At 40.9% G+C, this 16142-nt stretch overlaps 1 protein-coding gene across 1 annotated transcript in view; it reads left to right on the top strand.

The window, feature by feature from the left end:
- Positions 1 to 16142, top strand: part of camta1a (calmodulin binding transcription activator 1a) — a 161860-nt gene that overhangs the window by 133269 nt on the left and 12449 nt on the right. Inside the window, exons 8-13 of the mRNA XM_085394333.1 lie at positions 2494 to 2620; positions 3050 to 3184; positions 14526 to 14731; positions 14859 to 15055; positions 15162 to 15240; positions 15363 to 15711. Coding sequence (XP_085250459.1) covers positions 2494 to 2620; positions 3050 to 3184; positions 14526 to 14731; positions 14859 to 15055; positions 15162 to 15240; positions 15363 to 15711 — 1093 coding nt within the window. The remainder of the gene's footprint in view (positions 1 to 2493; positions 2621 to 3049; positions 3185 to 14525; positions 14732 to 14858; positions 15056 to 15161; positions 15241 to 15362; positions 15712 to 16142) is intronic.

Genomic DNA, 16142 nt, shown 5'->3' with positions numbered 1-16142 from the left:
GAATGATAGATATCTCTATAAATACATAGATTTATTGCTGTTTCAGACATGACTGGAAATGGCTAAATTTAAATAATTACTCGATACAGATGTGGTCAAAAGTTTAGATACATTAATTATGAGCATGAAGGCCATGGTAATTTTAAGCTTTTAATTATTTCTTTGAACAGTTTTACAGGGTGGAATGACTGTACAGCATACATCCTTAATTACTTTAAAAAACAAGAATTGGTTGAATTGGTGCAGTTTTAAAACACAAAGTGTCAAAAATATGCATATAGCTTCAAAGGTATACATACATACCCACTAATATTTAATTAAATGTCCCTTAGTTAGTAGTACTTACACCAGATGCTTTTGGTTGCCATGAAAAAGCATAATTCTGGCTGGATATTTAACCACTTTTCTTGGAGGAATTTGTAGAGTTCATTTGAATTAGTTGGTTTCCTTGCACAGACCCAGGTTTTAAGCATACTTAATGGCCTATTTCTAAACAACTGCAGATTTCAGTTTAAACAATTGTACTTATGCACAAGTTAGAATTTGTTGGGATGTTCAGGAATAACCTAGGAACCAACAAGGCTCATGTGTCAGTGTGACTGTCCACAGTGAAGCAAGTTTATCATGACTGTGGATTTAGAGGGTGCAATCACAATGCATCCTACAGCGACAAGAGGTGTGGTAGAGGAGTAGAACTGAGGCTTTCATACATAAGAACGCTATACAGAATGTTAAGTATGGTGTAAGGAGTCTGGGGCTGTTTTGCTATGGTACGTTAAAATAATCAAGAAGGAAGACAACTTCCAAATTCTTCAACTTCACCTCAACTGAACAGCTACATGATTGAAACAGGACAATGATCCCAAACACACATCAGAACTGGTTTTGGAATGAATAAAGCAAGCTAAGTCTGTGCTTTTAGGGAAATCAGCCAATTTAACCTCCTAGGACCTGGCGTCCACATATGTGGACATCACATTTTGGGACGTCTAGACCAAAATACTTAATTTTTCTCTACAAGGGCCTGATATCCACTTACGAGGACATTATACTGCCACTGTTCTATCAAAATTTGGAACAAATGTCCTCATATGTGGATCTCATTTTTCTCAAAAACAAAAATTAGCTAAAAAAAAAAAAAAAAATCAGGTAATTCTTCGTTTTTATATTCTTTAGGTCCCAATCAACCCAAATAGCAAAGAAAAAATAAAAATGCATGCCATGAAAGAGTTCGGGTCTTAGGAGGTTAAATGAACTCTACCAGTTCTGCCAGGAAAAGTGGTCAAATATGCAGCCATAGTCTTGCCAGAAGCTTTTTGACGACTACCAAAAGTGTCTGGTCGGGGTGCAACTTGCCAAGAGACATTTCACCAAATACTAGTGTAGTTTTATGTATATATTTAAACCTGCATGTATACCACTGACCCTGTGTCGATTGGAGAAAATCCAAAATAAAGTCAAACCTATGCACACAATTCTTGATTTTATTTTCAACTTACCGTGATGCCCGTGATGAGCGTATGTAAACTTTGACCACAACTGTGTTTTTCTGTTATAAAACTGACATAATTAGAATTAAGACATTATGTCAGCTTTTTGTTTGTTTGTTTGTTTTTTACTAAAGAAGGAAATATCAAGGTTTATAGAGCCACATCACATCTCTAAAACCAAGGGAAGTGAATGAAGAAAGGATTGGATGATTGCAAAAAGTAATGTTATAACTGATGATAATCGATTGATTAAATATGTTTTAATATGTTTTTTTTATTGAGTAGGCAATATGGTAATAGGAAAGCGCTTTCCATTATCACCTAGTAATTACAGTCACGCAAGACAGAGTGGTATGATTAGCATTAGTGTTGAGGACTAAGCATTTGTACTGCTTAAATTCCAAATATATATCAGAAAGTACTGAAAACTAGTAAGTAAAAGTAAGTTTATACCCATAATCGCATAATCGCATGATTATGGGTATACACATACCAATACCCACTTAATTTCATGCAGCTTTCATGAAATTAGCCTCTAACATTGTCTTCTAAAATAGTAAGTTAAAAAAAAATTAAATATAGATTAAACAAAAATAGCTGCATCCATCCTCATGAATTGACCAAAGATATGCACACTAATATTTACTTTTCTTATTTGCACAAATCATGAGGTCATGATTATCCAATGACTCTGTGCTGTTAATCTTTAGTTATTTCTGTCAGCAGCAATGGTCTACTTCAGCCTCTGGAGGGCAGCAACATACTTAAACTCAGTGTGGGGTTTTTAATATGTATTTTTAAGAAAATTGGTGTGGGAGGGCGAAATGACAGCTTTCCACATGGTGGCAGCAGAGATTAGTGTTAGGATTGTGTTTGCTTTACCTTGGTGTCATTCTCATCTTTCCACTCTAGGTGGCAGAATAACAATATATATGATATTCAGTAATCAGGAATGCCGACTTTGAATGTGTTATGAGTTTATCCATTTGTCTTGTTTTTTCAGGGTGGAGTTAAGGTGCTGATCACTGGGCCATGGCAAGAGGCCACCTCAAATTACAGCTGTTTGTTTGACCAGATCTCAGTTCCAGCTTCTCTTATCCAGCCAGGGGTGCTGCGTTGTTACTGCCCAGGTAAGACAGGAGAAAGCTTACATATATACATATAATATATATAATATTTCTTTGGTGAAGGGGCAGTATCATCATATGATTCATGAGCCAAAAACAAACAAAACAAATGGTCTGTGTTTTTTTTTTACTTTTTGGCTAATTTATGAATAAAATATCACTTTTTCATTTTACTGAGATTCATTTTACAATTTTGTAGTGAACTCAACAATGCTAAGTGAGCCACTGTTTACCTCTGCTGTTTTCTCTTTCATTTTGATATTTACTGTATGACAACAGTTGCATTGTAAGATGATCCCTAAGTGTTATTTTCGTTTACACTGAGAGAAGAAACCCATGGAAAGTTGAACTCATAAGCAAATCTGTCACATAACCGTGACACCTGTGTGTATTTTATATGCCCGGATGTCTCATTCCTTTCACCCTCTCCAGCTCATGATACAGGTCTGGTGACGCTACAGGTGGCTGTCAGTAACCAGATCATCTCTAATTCAGTGGTGTTTGAGTATAAGGCCCGCGCACTTCCTTCACTGCCATCATCTCAGCACGACTGGCTTTCTTTGGATGGTACGTTTCCTCTTGTATTGTCCTTGGCTCGTTTATGATGACTGCATCTGTTGCTTTTCACATTTTGCTTTCTGTTTTCTTCACTCTATCATTTTGTTACATAATCCCTCCCCATTTTTACTTATTCTATTTGAGCACCGTCCACTATGACTTTAAGAATTTTGTCAGTTTTGATTAATGGTTCATCAAGCAGCTCAAATAATTTCTTTTTCTTGGCTTTTAACAATTTCTTTACTACCTACACATTTATTTTCTTTAACTCACTGGAGCCAAACAACTGTGCAGGAAATTCATTGTGATTTCACACAAATTGAATCCAGATACTCATAACTGTTATATACGGTATTTTCACAGAGCTATTGGCATTTTAAGTGACATATTTTTGGTTGTTCTTAAACGTTTTATTTTCACATGTATCATGCTGGATCAATATTCCCCTTGGAATCAAATCAGGGTGTGATTAACAGTGTTTTTAGAGCTTGTTCTTGAGAATAACATGCAGGTTATTTGATCTTTGAAGGTAAATGTCACCAAAAATCTCCGTATTGGCTGCTTTTAATCATTATTTCAGCTATTGCATAATCTTTAGAATCTTACTGTTCCTGGTTTTGAAAACGTAACTTTACTGGCAATAAAGTTGTATGGTAATTTGATATTTTAGTAGCTCAGCTACAGTTCCTGAGTGATTAGGGATTATTTTATTGTTTGTTTGTTTGCCTTTGCTATACAAATTTAACTAAGATGAATTATAAGTCTCTACTGTTGTAATTGGCATAATGTTTATATATTCATTGATATATAAAGTTTTTTTAATAGCCTTTTTGATTGTGCTTTCATACTGCTCAGTACCATTTTGATTTTACTGTGTCTGTCATGCTAAGAAAACTGGAGTTCAACATTTCCACTTTGACTTTGTAGTCTGCCTATCTGATATGCAAATTAAACACCACAACAGATGTGTCAGGGCACATTTTATTTTAAGGTCAGCTGGGTGACAAAATACTGTCTACATTGTCTCATCTTGTCTATATTAAATTTGGCCACTAATGAGGCTATTTGTTTAAACCTTAACAGCAATGTACTTAAAGTCCAGATGCCTTCTTTTCAAGCTCCTTAGACTACATGACCTGGATGACTGATAACCTACACAGACTTAAAAACAATGTGAATTCAGTAATAAATTTGGGTTTGTTTTTATAAGCGTTTGCAAAAGATGGTCAATTGTGAATGCTATGTGTGAGCTCCTTGCAGCAAACAGGACTTTTGAGCACCGTGTAACTAAAACTGCTGCAGGGATGACAAATTTTCATTCTGTTTAAAGTCCAGTCCAGTCTGTGAGTCAGAAGACCTGCTGTACAGTAAGAGTATTTACCAGATTGTAATGAGTATGTGAGTCATTTATGTTTGTTTGTGCATGTGTCTGCTGGGAGACGTATTGCTGCAGTGGTTGAGCATTGACAGGATAAAGTAGGGCATGGTGAAGCACAGGCTCACAGGACAGCTGCAATGCAGACGGCCCTTGAGGGAGTGGGAGTGAGCTGGCAGCTCCCATAGATGGCAGAACCAGTGAATCCCTCCGCCATTCATACCCTACTGCCTCACTGGCCCATTCACAGAACCAGTTAAGGAGGAGCTGACTGTCTCAGAGAAAACACAGCCCACCCTATTACCTTACTTAAATTAACCCCTTTCTTGTCTTTATTTAGTGGTTGTCTGTAGTCGATTTTTAAAGAGGACAAAGAAATGAGCACTGGGTGCACTGGAATTTTCAGTTTTTGGTTGGATGTCATCTTTTTAGCTTCCTTGCATGATCGATCATTCCTTTTAGAAATTAGTAGAGCGATTAAGCTCATGCAGAACAAAGCATTTGTGTCATGCAGCATGTACAGTACACCTTAGTGGTCGTTGTTCCATGTGTCCAAATCATATATGACCGTTTCTGTGCGTATCTCACTGTGGCAGGGAGCGGGGACAGAAAAGGAAAGGATTGTTTGTGCCATTCGCTGTTGGTTACTCCAAGAAAATGTTGTGCTATGAATTAGTGTTCAAGACTGAGTCGATGCTTTTGGCGAAAGCCTGTGTGACAAAGAGCTGCGGGGTCTGTGTGGACAGCGACTTTGACGCAAAGTGCACTTTAACATCCACGAGGGTTAACGTGAAGATTTTTAAGAAATGTTTTACATTTGTCTAACATCGTTCTCCTCTACAATCACATTAAAAAAATCCATCACACTTTTAGCAACTTATTTCAGAAGTAGGGCAGCGTTTAATTATGTGCGCTCATCACTTGTCCGGTGTCGTGAAGCGCAACAGAGTAAACAAGAAGCGCTGCGCATATACGCGAAACAGTAATAACTAGACACGCTTTATTACCCACTTTCCAAACGTTAATGTGGTAAGATTTATTTTTCATTGTGCAGCTTGGGGGTGAGTCGCCTGATTAACTAGAACTGCTATAGGCTGCTGCCATTAGCATACGTGCCATACGTGCAGCATTTTGTCTGAATACGCAGCGGTGTGCTGTACAGCGTTGAGTTTGTTCTCCCGTGGAAGACTAACTGTGCTATGATGTGCTAATGGCACAGCTGCCTGCCTGCCTTGATTTGTCATAATGCAGAGTGGGGGAAGGGGCGCGCTTTTCTCTGCAGCACTGCAGGTACGGAGCCATGGGCAGGACAGAAAAGCTGTCGGAGATGCAGAACTCTCGTCGTCGCCCCACTAAAGTCCCTGAGCTCAGACCCCACGAACCGAGCCGGAAGAGGTTCGCTAGGCACAGACAAAATTACAGCCCCGCATAGCAGCACCTAGTGACTGTTAGTGTTTAAGGGAGCGTATTGACAGTACTGACTCTGAGCCCGACTACACCGGCAAGACAAACGGCAGATCGTGTACACACAATGCAGGAACGGAGAAGTGGGCGTGTTTGGGTAAACATGGTAAACTGTAGTTTGAGACGGCAGTTAGGGTTGGGAGAAGGCGAAACCCGACCGGATTTGGAGTATTGCGCGGACTCGTCTATATCTGCTTAAATCTCATTATTATTATTATTATTTTAATTATTGTTATTATTATTGGGAAATATAATAATAACAGTAATAATAATAATAATAAGAGGAGCAAGATTTTATGCGCAGGATCGCGGCGCGCGCAAGAGGCGACAAGCGGGAATTAGGGCGTCTGTTTACCGGCGGCACGTGCGTACAACGTTTCCTCGCTGTGGTATTTGTCATTTTACTGCAGGCTGGGATAGCAAAGGCTACTAGAAACACTAGGAAAGTGTGCATGTGTTTGAGGTGAAACAAGTGTAGAGGAGGAGGAGGGGGCTATTAGAGGAAGAAGAGTAGTGAGTGGTCTCTCTCTCTCTCCCCCCTTTCTCTCCCCACGTCGCTCTCTTCCCTCACTTTGTTCTATTGTTGACGAGTGCACTGTTGAGATTGAGATTCAGTCTACACCAAGGATTTGTGAATATTTTTTTTATTATTATTTTTTTATTCCTCCGTGTTACACCATGCAGTAGCCTGACTGCCAGACTGTCGGGGCAAAACTGCAGTTTGAGTGAAATGCAGCTTTGGTTGGACTTCTTTGGGTCAGGATGCCAGTGAATGATACCTGCATTTCCTAAAAAGACAAAGGGGCTGTATTTTTTGGCTTTGAGGTGGACTTTACCAATGGAAAATAAAATAGAAGGTTAGAAGTGTTAAGCTCAACCTTTGGCTGTAGTGCTGTGCTGTGTTGTGGTTGTGATGTGTTTGGGCTGCTTTTTTATATTCTGTACGTTTCTTGTGTTTGCCCGAAGAAGTTCCACGTTTCTTTGAACACCCCGCATGCAGAGTTATTGAATGTCACTGTGGTCATCGGTGTGTGTGCTGTAACAGAGTTTTACAGAAACTGCCTCTTTTGGCCACATGCTTCCAGGTGTTTCATGCAATTGTGCCTCATTGCAGGGCACTGGAGAGTTGACGCTAATAGTAGCCAACTCCTGACTCACGACTTGTGCTTGGACGTGTTAGACAACTCCAGACACCTTCAGAGACAGTAACAGCATTTGCTTTTGCTCACATTTTGAGGAACAAGGGAAGTTAAGTAGTAGCAGCGACTGTTTTCCAAGCCCTGATGCTTTAAGCATACATGGGCTTTCAGTTTGCACTCTTTCCTGTCAGTTTTAGTCAGTTATGTCTGAACTGTGGGATCATTGTGTTTTAAACTGGTACAAGCACTGTTTCGTGAGTTAGGCTGTTAAACACGGTGTAGTTGCTTTAGTCTAGCGCATTAATGGGGTTGTTGCATGTGTGAGTTCTGCTGAGGTTACCGGGGCCAGTGTGTAGCTGGTGAAAATCATTATTCTGATGTTTCACAATTTGAATTGCATTCAAAGACAATATCAACGCCATGGACACATGAACATACCTTACTACAGCAGCCTAGTCTATCATTCAGCACCACAGTTTAGGTGGACAGCGACTTCATTTAGTCTTCCAACTTTGCTGTAGCTTAGAGCTCTCCAGACTATTTAAACTGAGAGAATTCCAGGCATGGGGTACATTTATCGACCTGTTGCTCCTCTGTGAAGTTCCTGTTTTCAATGCATAGCACAGTGTGCAGTGCCCAAACTTTATCCAATTTTAAAAAGCAGTGACAGATACAAGAAAAAAGTTGCAAAGTCTTAGGATGAGTCACCAAAGTGCTTTTTCATGTTTTACACAAGACCTTGTGCATATGCATATAGTGTTAATATATTCCAGAAATTTTATTTCCCACTACAATTTTTTTCTTCATAACAAAACAATGTTATGTTGTTTACAGTTTTAGAAAACTCATATTCACTGTTGCTTTAACACAAACATTGATTTTCTTGAATAAATGTGTTCTGAAAATCATGCTGAATAACTGCTTTTTTTTAGTAGGGAAACTAATGCATTTTTGAGGGCACTCTAGTTTTTGGTGGTTTCTGGTTGGCAGCAGTAAGGACAGACTGAATCTTAGTATAAATGCACTAATCCATGTGTTAAGTATACCAGTGTTAGTGGGGAAGCTGAAGCTATGAGGCTGTAGCAGGAGTGGTAATTTAATTATTAGTTACTTTGTCAGGAGTTTGGTTCCTTTTATCATCAGTCTGTCTTATTATTATAAAGTGTGGAACTATGAGTAAATATAAACAGTGATATTAAAGTAGCAAATGTTGTTTAATTCCTAATATTTTGCCCTGTAAACAGCAAAATTGCAGCAATTTTAATGCTAAACATTTTACTGCAGCCCTTGTACAGCAGGTGTACCTGTAGTATTAACGAAAAGAAGAATAGCATTAGCAGTTCTAGTAACAGGAGTGGTGTGGGAATGCTTACACCTGGAGGTGAGAGATCAGCAAGGACAAGCCATTTTAAACAGATAAGAATGTTTAACTAGAAACAGTCATTTTACCAGAGAACATAATTCCCGGATGTTCATGTGCTTCAGTTCAAGTTGCACAAATAACTGGGAATGACCTCAATTAAGACACTTTCACTGTCATTGACTGTTATTGACTTTTCTATAACAATATAATTGCTAGAATGCTTTTTCTTAAAGCACTGACACTAAATTTAGTTAGTCTATGCCTGAGATATAGTGGGGAGATGATAAAACAGTAACGCCTATCTAGTCTGATGCAATCCAGAATAACAGTTATGCAATGAGGTCTACCTCTGTGAAGCTTTCCATGTGTAGTTTCTTGTGATTGCCATCGTGTTCAGTAAAGTCTAGTTGTATTTTGAATCTGTACATTGTATTTTCCTGTAGGCTGCTTTATGTTATTAATGGATGAAACATTAGCAGTGATCTGTTAATTATTTATTTGTGTTTTTATCTAGTTGTGTTTTAAATTCCACGTTAAAATTGATTGGTTTGGCTCTCTGTCAGCTTTATTTATAAATCATTAAGGATCACATGAATTTAAGTCTGCTCACTCTGCTGTCTGTCAACAGTTGTAACAGCTGACAGAAGACTTAACTATGACTTCAACTACAGTGTTGGATAAGGATTCAGGGAAAGTGCAGAACAGGCTGAGAGTCTCTGTTGAGTGCATTCAGCCAAACTCTGTTGTCTTACTATTAATGGAAAGCTTTGGAGAAGTCTTGTCCCTTGGGCTTTGGTGTTTCATAGCAGATTGATTTATCTTTGAAATTATTTCCCCCACTCATCTCTCATTTGCGTTTCTGCCTGCAGCGGATGTGTCAAACAGTATGTAGTTGTTTATGCAAATAGGAACCTAATGAAATGTACTTGTTAGTGTATCAACTGAACATGTTGAAAAAAAAAATCAAACTATCCTGCTTTCCGAGACATAAAACCAATACTCTATCACTCTATTAGTGGGATAGCAGGTGACAGTAAATTTCAAGGGGTGTGCACTCTTGGCATTTTACCTCCATTGTGGCACAAAGTATCTATTCTTTGTCCAGACTGTACTCGTATTGACCTGTCTATATATCTGGATGAATGCCAGAATCCTGAGAGCTGTGTTGAAGCACTGTGACCTGAAAAATTAGTTTTTGTTTTAAGACACAGAATTGCCAGGGGATAATAATTGAAAATAATGCCATTGTTGTCAGCTGTTACTACTTGTAGTTTTTTATGTACTAAAGTACATAAAAAAGTAGAGTTTTATGTACTTTTATGTACAGGTATGCCAGTGATGTAGACTTCTGGTTACCTTCACTTTGGTATTTAGTCTTGAAATTAAAAGTGTGACATTAGAGCTTATCGGCTTGTCTGTGAAGAAATTCAACAGTTTTCTGCAACTGATGTATCCAAGAGGAACATTTGTTTACTTAAAGGAAATTCAAAAGTATATCTTACCCATCTGAGAGGTTTCAGTCAGTTGATTCAGCTTTTCATAGCAGTAAACACTTACATATTAAGAACATTTAAACGTTAGATCACTCTGAAAGCTCATTTGTTGTTTTTGTACATTAGCCTTGTGACTGATTCATGAATTGGCCAGGGTATGCTCTGTCTCTCACTCTGCCCCATGGCCTTTTACAGGCTGAGGATTATAGCAGATGGATGGATTCTCAAATCCTAGTGCTAAAGTAACATAATCTTAAAAGCAAGCTTGTTTCTGTTGCTTTAAGTCTTATGCTTTGCACATTTAAACTGTATGTTATCACTCTTCTAACAGCAGTTTAAAGCAAGGCAAAAATATAGAACAAATCCGAAACCGGTCAATACACTAAGTCAAAGTAAAGTCTGTCTTTGATCAATGCATACCCATGTGTTCCAGCTGTGAGGGCTGTTGCCAGATGGCCTGGCTCCCTTGCTTTGCATGGGCACAAATACTAGCTCCTGTCAATCAGTTCACACAGAGACCTTGGGGGAGGCTAGCCTCTGGTCTTTCCACTGGGTTACATGTGAGAATCTGACTGGCTGCAGAGGGATAATGAGGTCCAGCATTTAAACTGAGCGGCATGAACAGAACCCTGAGTTAAAAAGTGAAAATTAAAGGTCTCCTCCTGCAGTTTGTCCAAAGCTCACTAAATGAATAACCCTGTAAACCCTGTAGTATTATCTCAATAGGCACATTTTTCTTGAACTGTGTATTTTCGGTTCCAAGGGTGAAATAAAGGTTGTTTTAGTGTGAGCACAAACATTACGGTGCCTCCAAGACACTAAAGCTCTATTAATAGTCTTGCCCTCACCCTCGATATCTCTGACAAGCTGCTTTTCACTTGTCACCCTTCCCTGCCCTCTCATCTCCCTTCACCCTTGTCCTGTCCTTACTGTAATCTCCCCCAGCTGTTTTATTCCTCCCTCAAGCCTGTTCTCACTTTCGTTGTGCTCCAGTGTGCCTCCATAAGCAGCCCTGTCCTTCCTTCCCACATGCCCGTGTATATCAAACTATCTCTTGAGGAGCTCTGCCATGTCCCAAAGATGAAATAGATTGAATTAGGCAGGACTTTGATGTTGTGTGGATTCAAACCCAGTGCAGATTTTACAGGTCTGCTGCTCTTTGCTTGTCTCCAAAGATGTGTCCTTTGAGAGAAGCTAATGCAAAGTCACAGTAGAGCCACATTGACACACAACTTTCATAACACACAAAGGGACACTGTAGACTCTGCAAAGATCAATTTTAACATGGAGAAAGTATACTACACTACTCTTGCAGTGCCTTTTATGAATAAAAGATACTTGAAACTGTCCTTGTGGAACAAGACAGCCACAGTCAAAGTCTGAAGTCTAGAAATGTATTGAGTGAGTACCGGTCCCAAAGTTGACCTGCTGTTCACCATTCTCATTGCTTAACAAGTAAGGAAACGATCACATCTAAAGACATTTAGTGTCTTTAGATTTTCCCATCCTCTTCAGGCATTCATCCCAAAGGTGATAGGTTTTCCTCTTAGTTCTAACAGGAGACAAGTCAGATCATCACTTGGCAGCAAATTCACTATAATTTCGAAAAGCACTCTGTTGTGTTATGTAACGGACTGTAAAGGGAGAAAAAAGAAAAGGTTCACTCTAACTGTGTTAGCTAGAGTCATTAAAATAACTCTTATTGAATAACACTTAATATGGCACAGGATAACCAACACCAGAAATGAGTTTAGATGCATAGAAGTGTGAAACAGAGCATAAAAATGTATTCAGAAAAGTGAAGAGGTCTCTGTAGTTTTGTCATTTTTATCTCCAGTTTGGAAAGGAGAGGTTAGCCAGGGTCCAATTCCAGCAGGGGATTACAGTACCAATTTCTAATACGTCAAAAGAGAGAAAATCTGATTCACTCACAGAAACTTAACCTGGAGTTCTTGTCTTTATAGCTTTAAGTTTACACTTCAATAGACTAAACACCATTCATTCAAGTTCTCTAATTAAAAAGGTTGTCTGCCTGGTTTTTGTACCCAGTTATATTATAAAATAGCACGTCACAGTCTGCCCTAAATATGTGAGAGTGACCACGTCTGCTGCCACACACCGTCACAAGGGAGTAAACCAGCGAGAGGGAGGCCGTTAACAACGTCACCGTGTTGTTAAACTGCTGTTTGGCTGCTCACCTTCCCTGTCTCCTCCTTCTCCCCTCCCACTCGTGTCTACCCCCATCCTCCCTCTGCAGTGGACGTGCATCGCATTTGGAGCAGCAGGCAGCAGGTGGAGATGACATCATCTGCACTGCAGCACACTGCAGCACTGGGTCTGAACAAAGACATGTCAGCCCACTGCTAACTAACCCCCTCCCTCTCCATCTATCCATGTCTCTCCTAACATGTCAGACAGTAGCAAAAGGCAGAGCAGCCCCCTTACCAAGGAAGGTTATGGTGCTGTGACTTATCTCAACCTCTGACTCCCCCTTCTGACACAGCCACTCCAGAGTCCTGAACAGGCTTGTAACTATTAACCTTACTAGGCTCAACAAGCCCCCATGTGAATAGGTTGACATGGATCTCCAGTTTACATAGAGAATAGGTAAGCATAGACCCTAAAAATAAGCTCTGTTAAAACTCCTGTTTGATATGACTGTTCTGGTCACTGTTCACTTAGGTAGTCTGCAGCACACAGAGGAAAAAACGAAGACCTTATTGTTGTCCTTTCAGTTCATTATTCTCAGTGCAGTATAATGTTACTGCGAGCAGCCATTTACCATCTAGTGACATTCGTTTCTGTTCAGCGATAGGAGTTACTTGACCTCTTTTACAGTGGCTTATAGGAGGTCCCACTGTGACATTAGCTTTCAGTGGAGCCTTGAGCCATGACTGCCAAGATACCGTAAAACGCAAATGTCATCAGGTCGTGCTGTGAAGGCTTCCCACTTAGAGTCATTAGGTCCTTACCTACGGCATCAACACTGAGAGTAGGCCAAGTATACAAGAAAAAGAGGCAAACAATTTTTTCATTGTTCGCCTCTCTCCCCATTTTTTTTGCCGGTGTTCTGAGTCCTTATCCTCCCCTTCATCAATAAGCCAATAGCACACAGGCAGACCATATACACACAGCCATGTTCCTGTCGCCTAGTTACCAGTCGGCAGCAGGTTGCCACAGAAACGGCCTCATAGTGGCTAAATGGGGAATGCTAATGCAGTCTTCTATACTCCCTGCTGCAGTGGGCTCTCTGTGCACATCCCAATCCACTGTCTGTACCCAACATGCTATGTTAGTGTGTGTGTGTGCGCGTGTGCATGTATGTGTGTACAAGCACTTGCTGTTAGTTGGCATGTGAGTTAGTGAGTTTTAGCAACGAGTGTGTCTTTTAATCTTGAAGTAACATATGGCACCAGGTTCCAATTCCAGTGGGTTGGCTTTTTATTAATAACTACTGAGATGCATTTTTTGCAGTGATCAAAACCAACCTGACAATATTACAGTCAACTTAACTTTCCAATTACGCTCTGTTTTATCTTTTGGGTTTGCTTCAGTTTAAATAGTCCTTATAAGTCATTCGCTCTGTCCTTTCCTGTCTTAGCTCTTGAATTATACAGTGTGTTTCTGACATAGAAAGTATCTTGTTGCAAGCCTGAAAATATGCACAGGACAACCACGCCATAACAACCAGCCTGTATCAGAAACAGTCTCTAAAAAAGCCTGTAAACATTCTCAAGTCTAAAGCACCTCTGTCCATTCAGATTTATGGGATATTTGTCTTTTAAAGGACTCTGTGCATGGGTGCAAGTTGTGATTGATTCTATACTGTCATTTTCTTAGTTCTCCTGCCATACAAGCTGATGGTAGAGGGGAAGGCTGGGACTTCAGGGCCATAATGGGCTATACTTAATCAGCTGTTGAATGCCAGCTGTACACCCCTTGTCTGAATCCCTCTGAGGAAGAGTGGTTCAAATTTAAAATGGCCCTGCTCTCTGGCCAATCTTTCAACCTGTTTTAGTTTGCTGGAGTGGTGTTTGAGTGATGTGAGAAAGATGGCAGCGGGAGTTTAGTGATGGAAGCCATTAAGGAGTGATTGATAGGCTTTACAGATTATTTTAGTAAAGCCAATTGTTTTGATGAAGTGAATGATGGATGCACTTGTTTTCACTTACATTCCGGAGTGATAAATAATGATCCTAAGGTCTTGCATTATAGCTGAAAGTAATTACCTTTCCCTCAGCTTTACAGCACCTCAAAAGTAGGCATTAGTGCATTCGTTTTTAAATGGTTGATTGTATGCCTGACGATGATTAGCCCCAAGTCACTGCGACAGTTCTAGTGCTCCTCAGAGTAACATACTGGTGCAGCTGTGGTGCATACTGTGCGATCGTTTGTCTTATCAGGATACAGGGTTGTTTGTGCTTGTACGAGCAAACACAAGACATCTTTTTCTTTTTCTCACACCAGATCCTCATTGTATGCCAATGTGTTTTTCTGTGTCTTTCTCTTTGCCCAGATAACCAGTTCAGAATGTCTATCCTGGAGCGCTTGGAGCAGATGGAGAGGAGGATGGCAGAGATGGCCAGCCACCAGCAAACGAGCGGTGCAGGGAGTGGTGGAGCTGGGGGAGGAACCGGGGGAGGAGGGGGAGGGGGAGGAGGAGGAGGTGGTGGAGGAGGTGGTGGAGGAGCTGGCGGTGGAGGCAACAATAACCAGTCACAGGTAAAGAGCCACATCATACCCCTTGTGTTGTGCTGAATGACAGTCACTGTGCTTGTCACCATGGACAGCAACCGTACAAACAGTATATGCAGCAACCAATAACGATCTGCTGTTTTGTGTCTTTGAGTGTGTATCTGGCCAAACGCAAGCCAGCAGCTCCTTTGAGAGCCGTGTTGTGGTGGTCTGCGAGAAGATGATGAGCAGAGCTTGCTGGGCCAAGTCCAAGCATTTAATCCACTCCAAGACCTTCAGAGGCATGACACTTCTTCATCTGGCTGCAGGCCAGGGCTACGCCACCCTCATCCAGACACTCATCAAGTGGCGGTAAGAACATAATTCTCTAGTACTGGGCAATGGCGCTTTGTTCTGTAATTGATGTGCACATTAAAACAGAAGTGAGATGCTAATTGTTTCCTTTTTTACCAACCAGTACAAAGCATGCTGATAGCATTGATTTGGAGTTAGAAGTGGACCCTCTCAATGTGGATCACTTCTCGTGCACACCTCTGGTAAGGGAACTGAATTTAACATAAGACAATGCAAACAAAAATGAAGATAACCCTGGCTTGTGGTACAGATTAGCTCATTTTTGCTTTTTCTGCTTTTTTGTGTCCATCTGTATTTTATCTAGATGTGGGCCTGTGCGCTGGGTCACCTGGAGGCAGCGGTGGTACTGTACAAATGGGACAGACGTGCCCTAGCTATCCCAGATTCTCTGGGCCGCTTACCCCTGTCAATCGCCCGCTCACGTGGCCATACCAAATTGGCAGAGTGTCTGGAGCAGTTACAGAGGGAAGAGCAGCAACCGCCAGCCCCTCTACCACCTACAACTCGCATGTCTTTTTCCCCAGCCCCTGATGCCCCCACCACAGACAGCTGGATGGTCAGCTGGGCAAACACCAGTGTAGTAGCACCAAGTGGCAAGAAAGGATGTCCTGCTACCACAACAACCACACCCAGCACTACCAGCCTCAATCCAGGTTAGCAGAATGGAAGAAAAGTCACTGACTGTGAGATGCTTTATTTTCTGATATTCTGTTGCCATTTTCACACATTAATCAGATCAGAGCATTGTCCAAAGTTGCCCCGTCTCAATGTAGCTGAGAACAGGAAACAGTCTGCTTGAGATACGTTCTCGCTGTCGGACATACTTTGCTTGATTTAGTTCGTAGTGATTCCTGGATAGAGTGTGCAGGAGTCAGAAAATATGTTGCCCACTTACTCTTCACTTAGCATCTGTGGTGGGGCGTGGTCTGCGGGGCCGTGCGGACGCACCTGCACGGCATCCGCAATCACGCCCGCCGTGTTAAAACACGGGGACTCAGGGGTTGGTGGTGGTGTGGTGTGGTGTGAATCAAATAAAGTTGGCTCTGAACGTCGCTCTGTGGTCCCGCCGTGCCTTATTCATGCC

This window comes from Rhamphochromis longiceps, linkage group LG20 (genome assembly GCF_057381845.1).
Source record: "Rhamphochromis longiceps isolate RC_006_pf linkage group LG20, R_longiceps_female_GT1.1, whole genome shotgun sequence".
Lineage (NCBI taxonomy): Eukaryota > Metazoa > Chordata > Actinopteri > Cichliformes > Cichlidae > Rhamphochromis > Rhamphochromis longiceps.
Note: the sequence above shows the minus strand (reverse complement) of the source record. Positions and strands in the feature narration are given on the sequence as shown.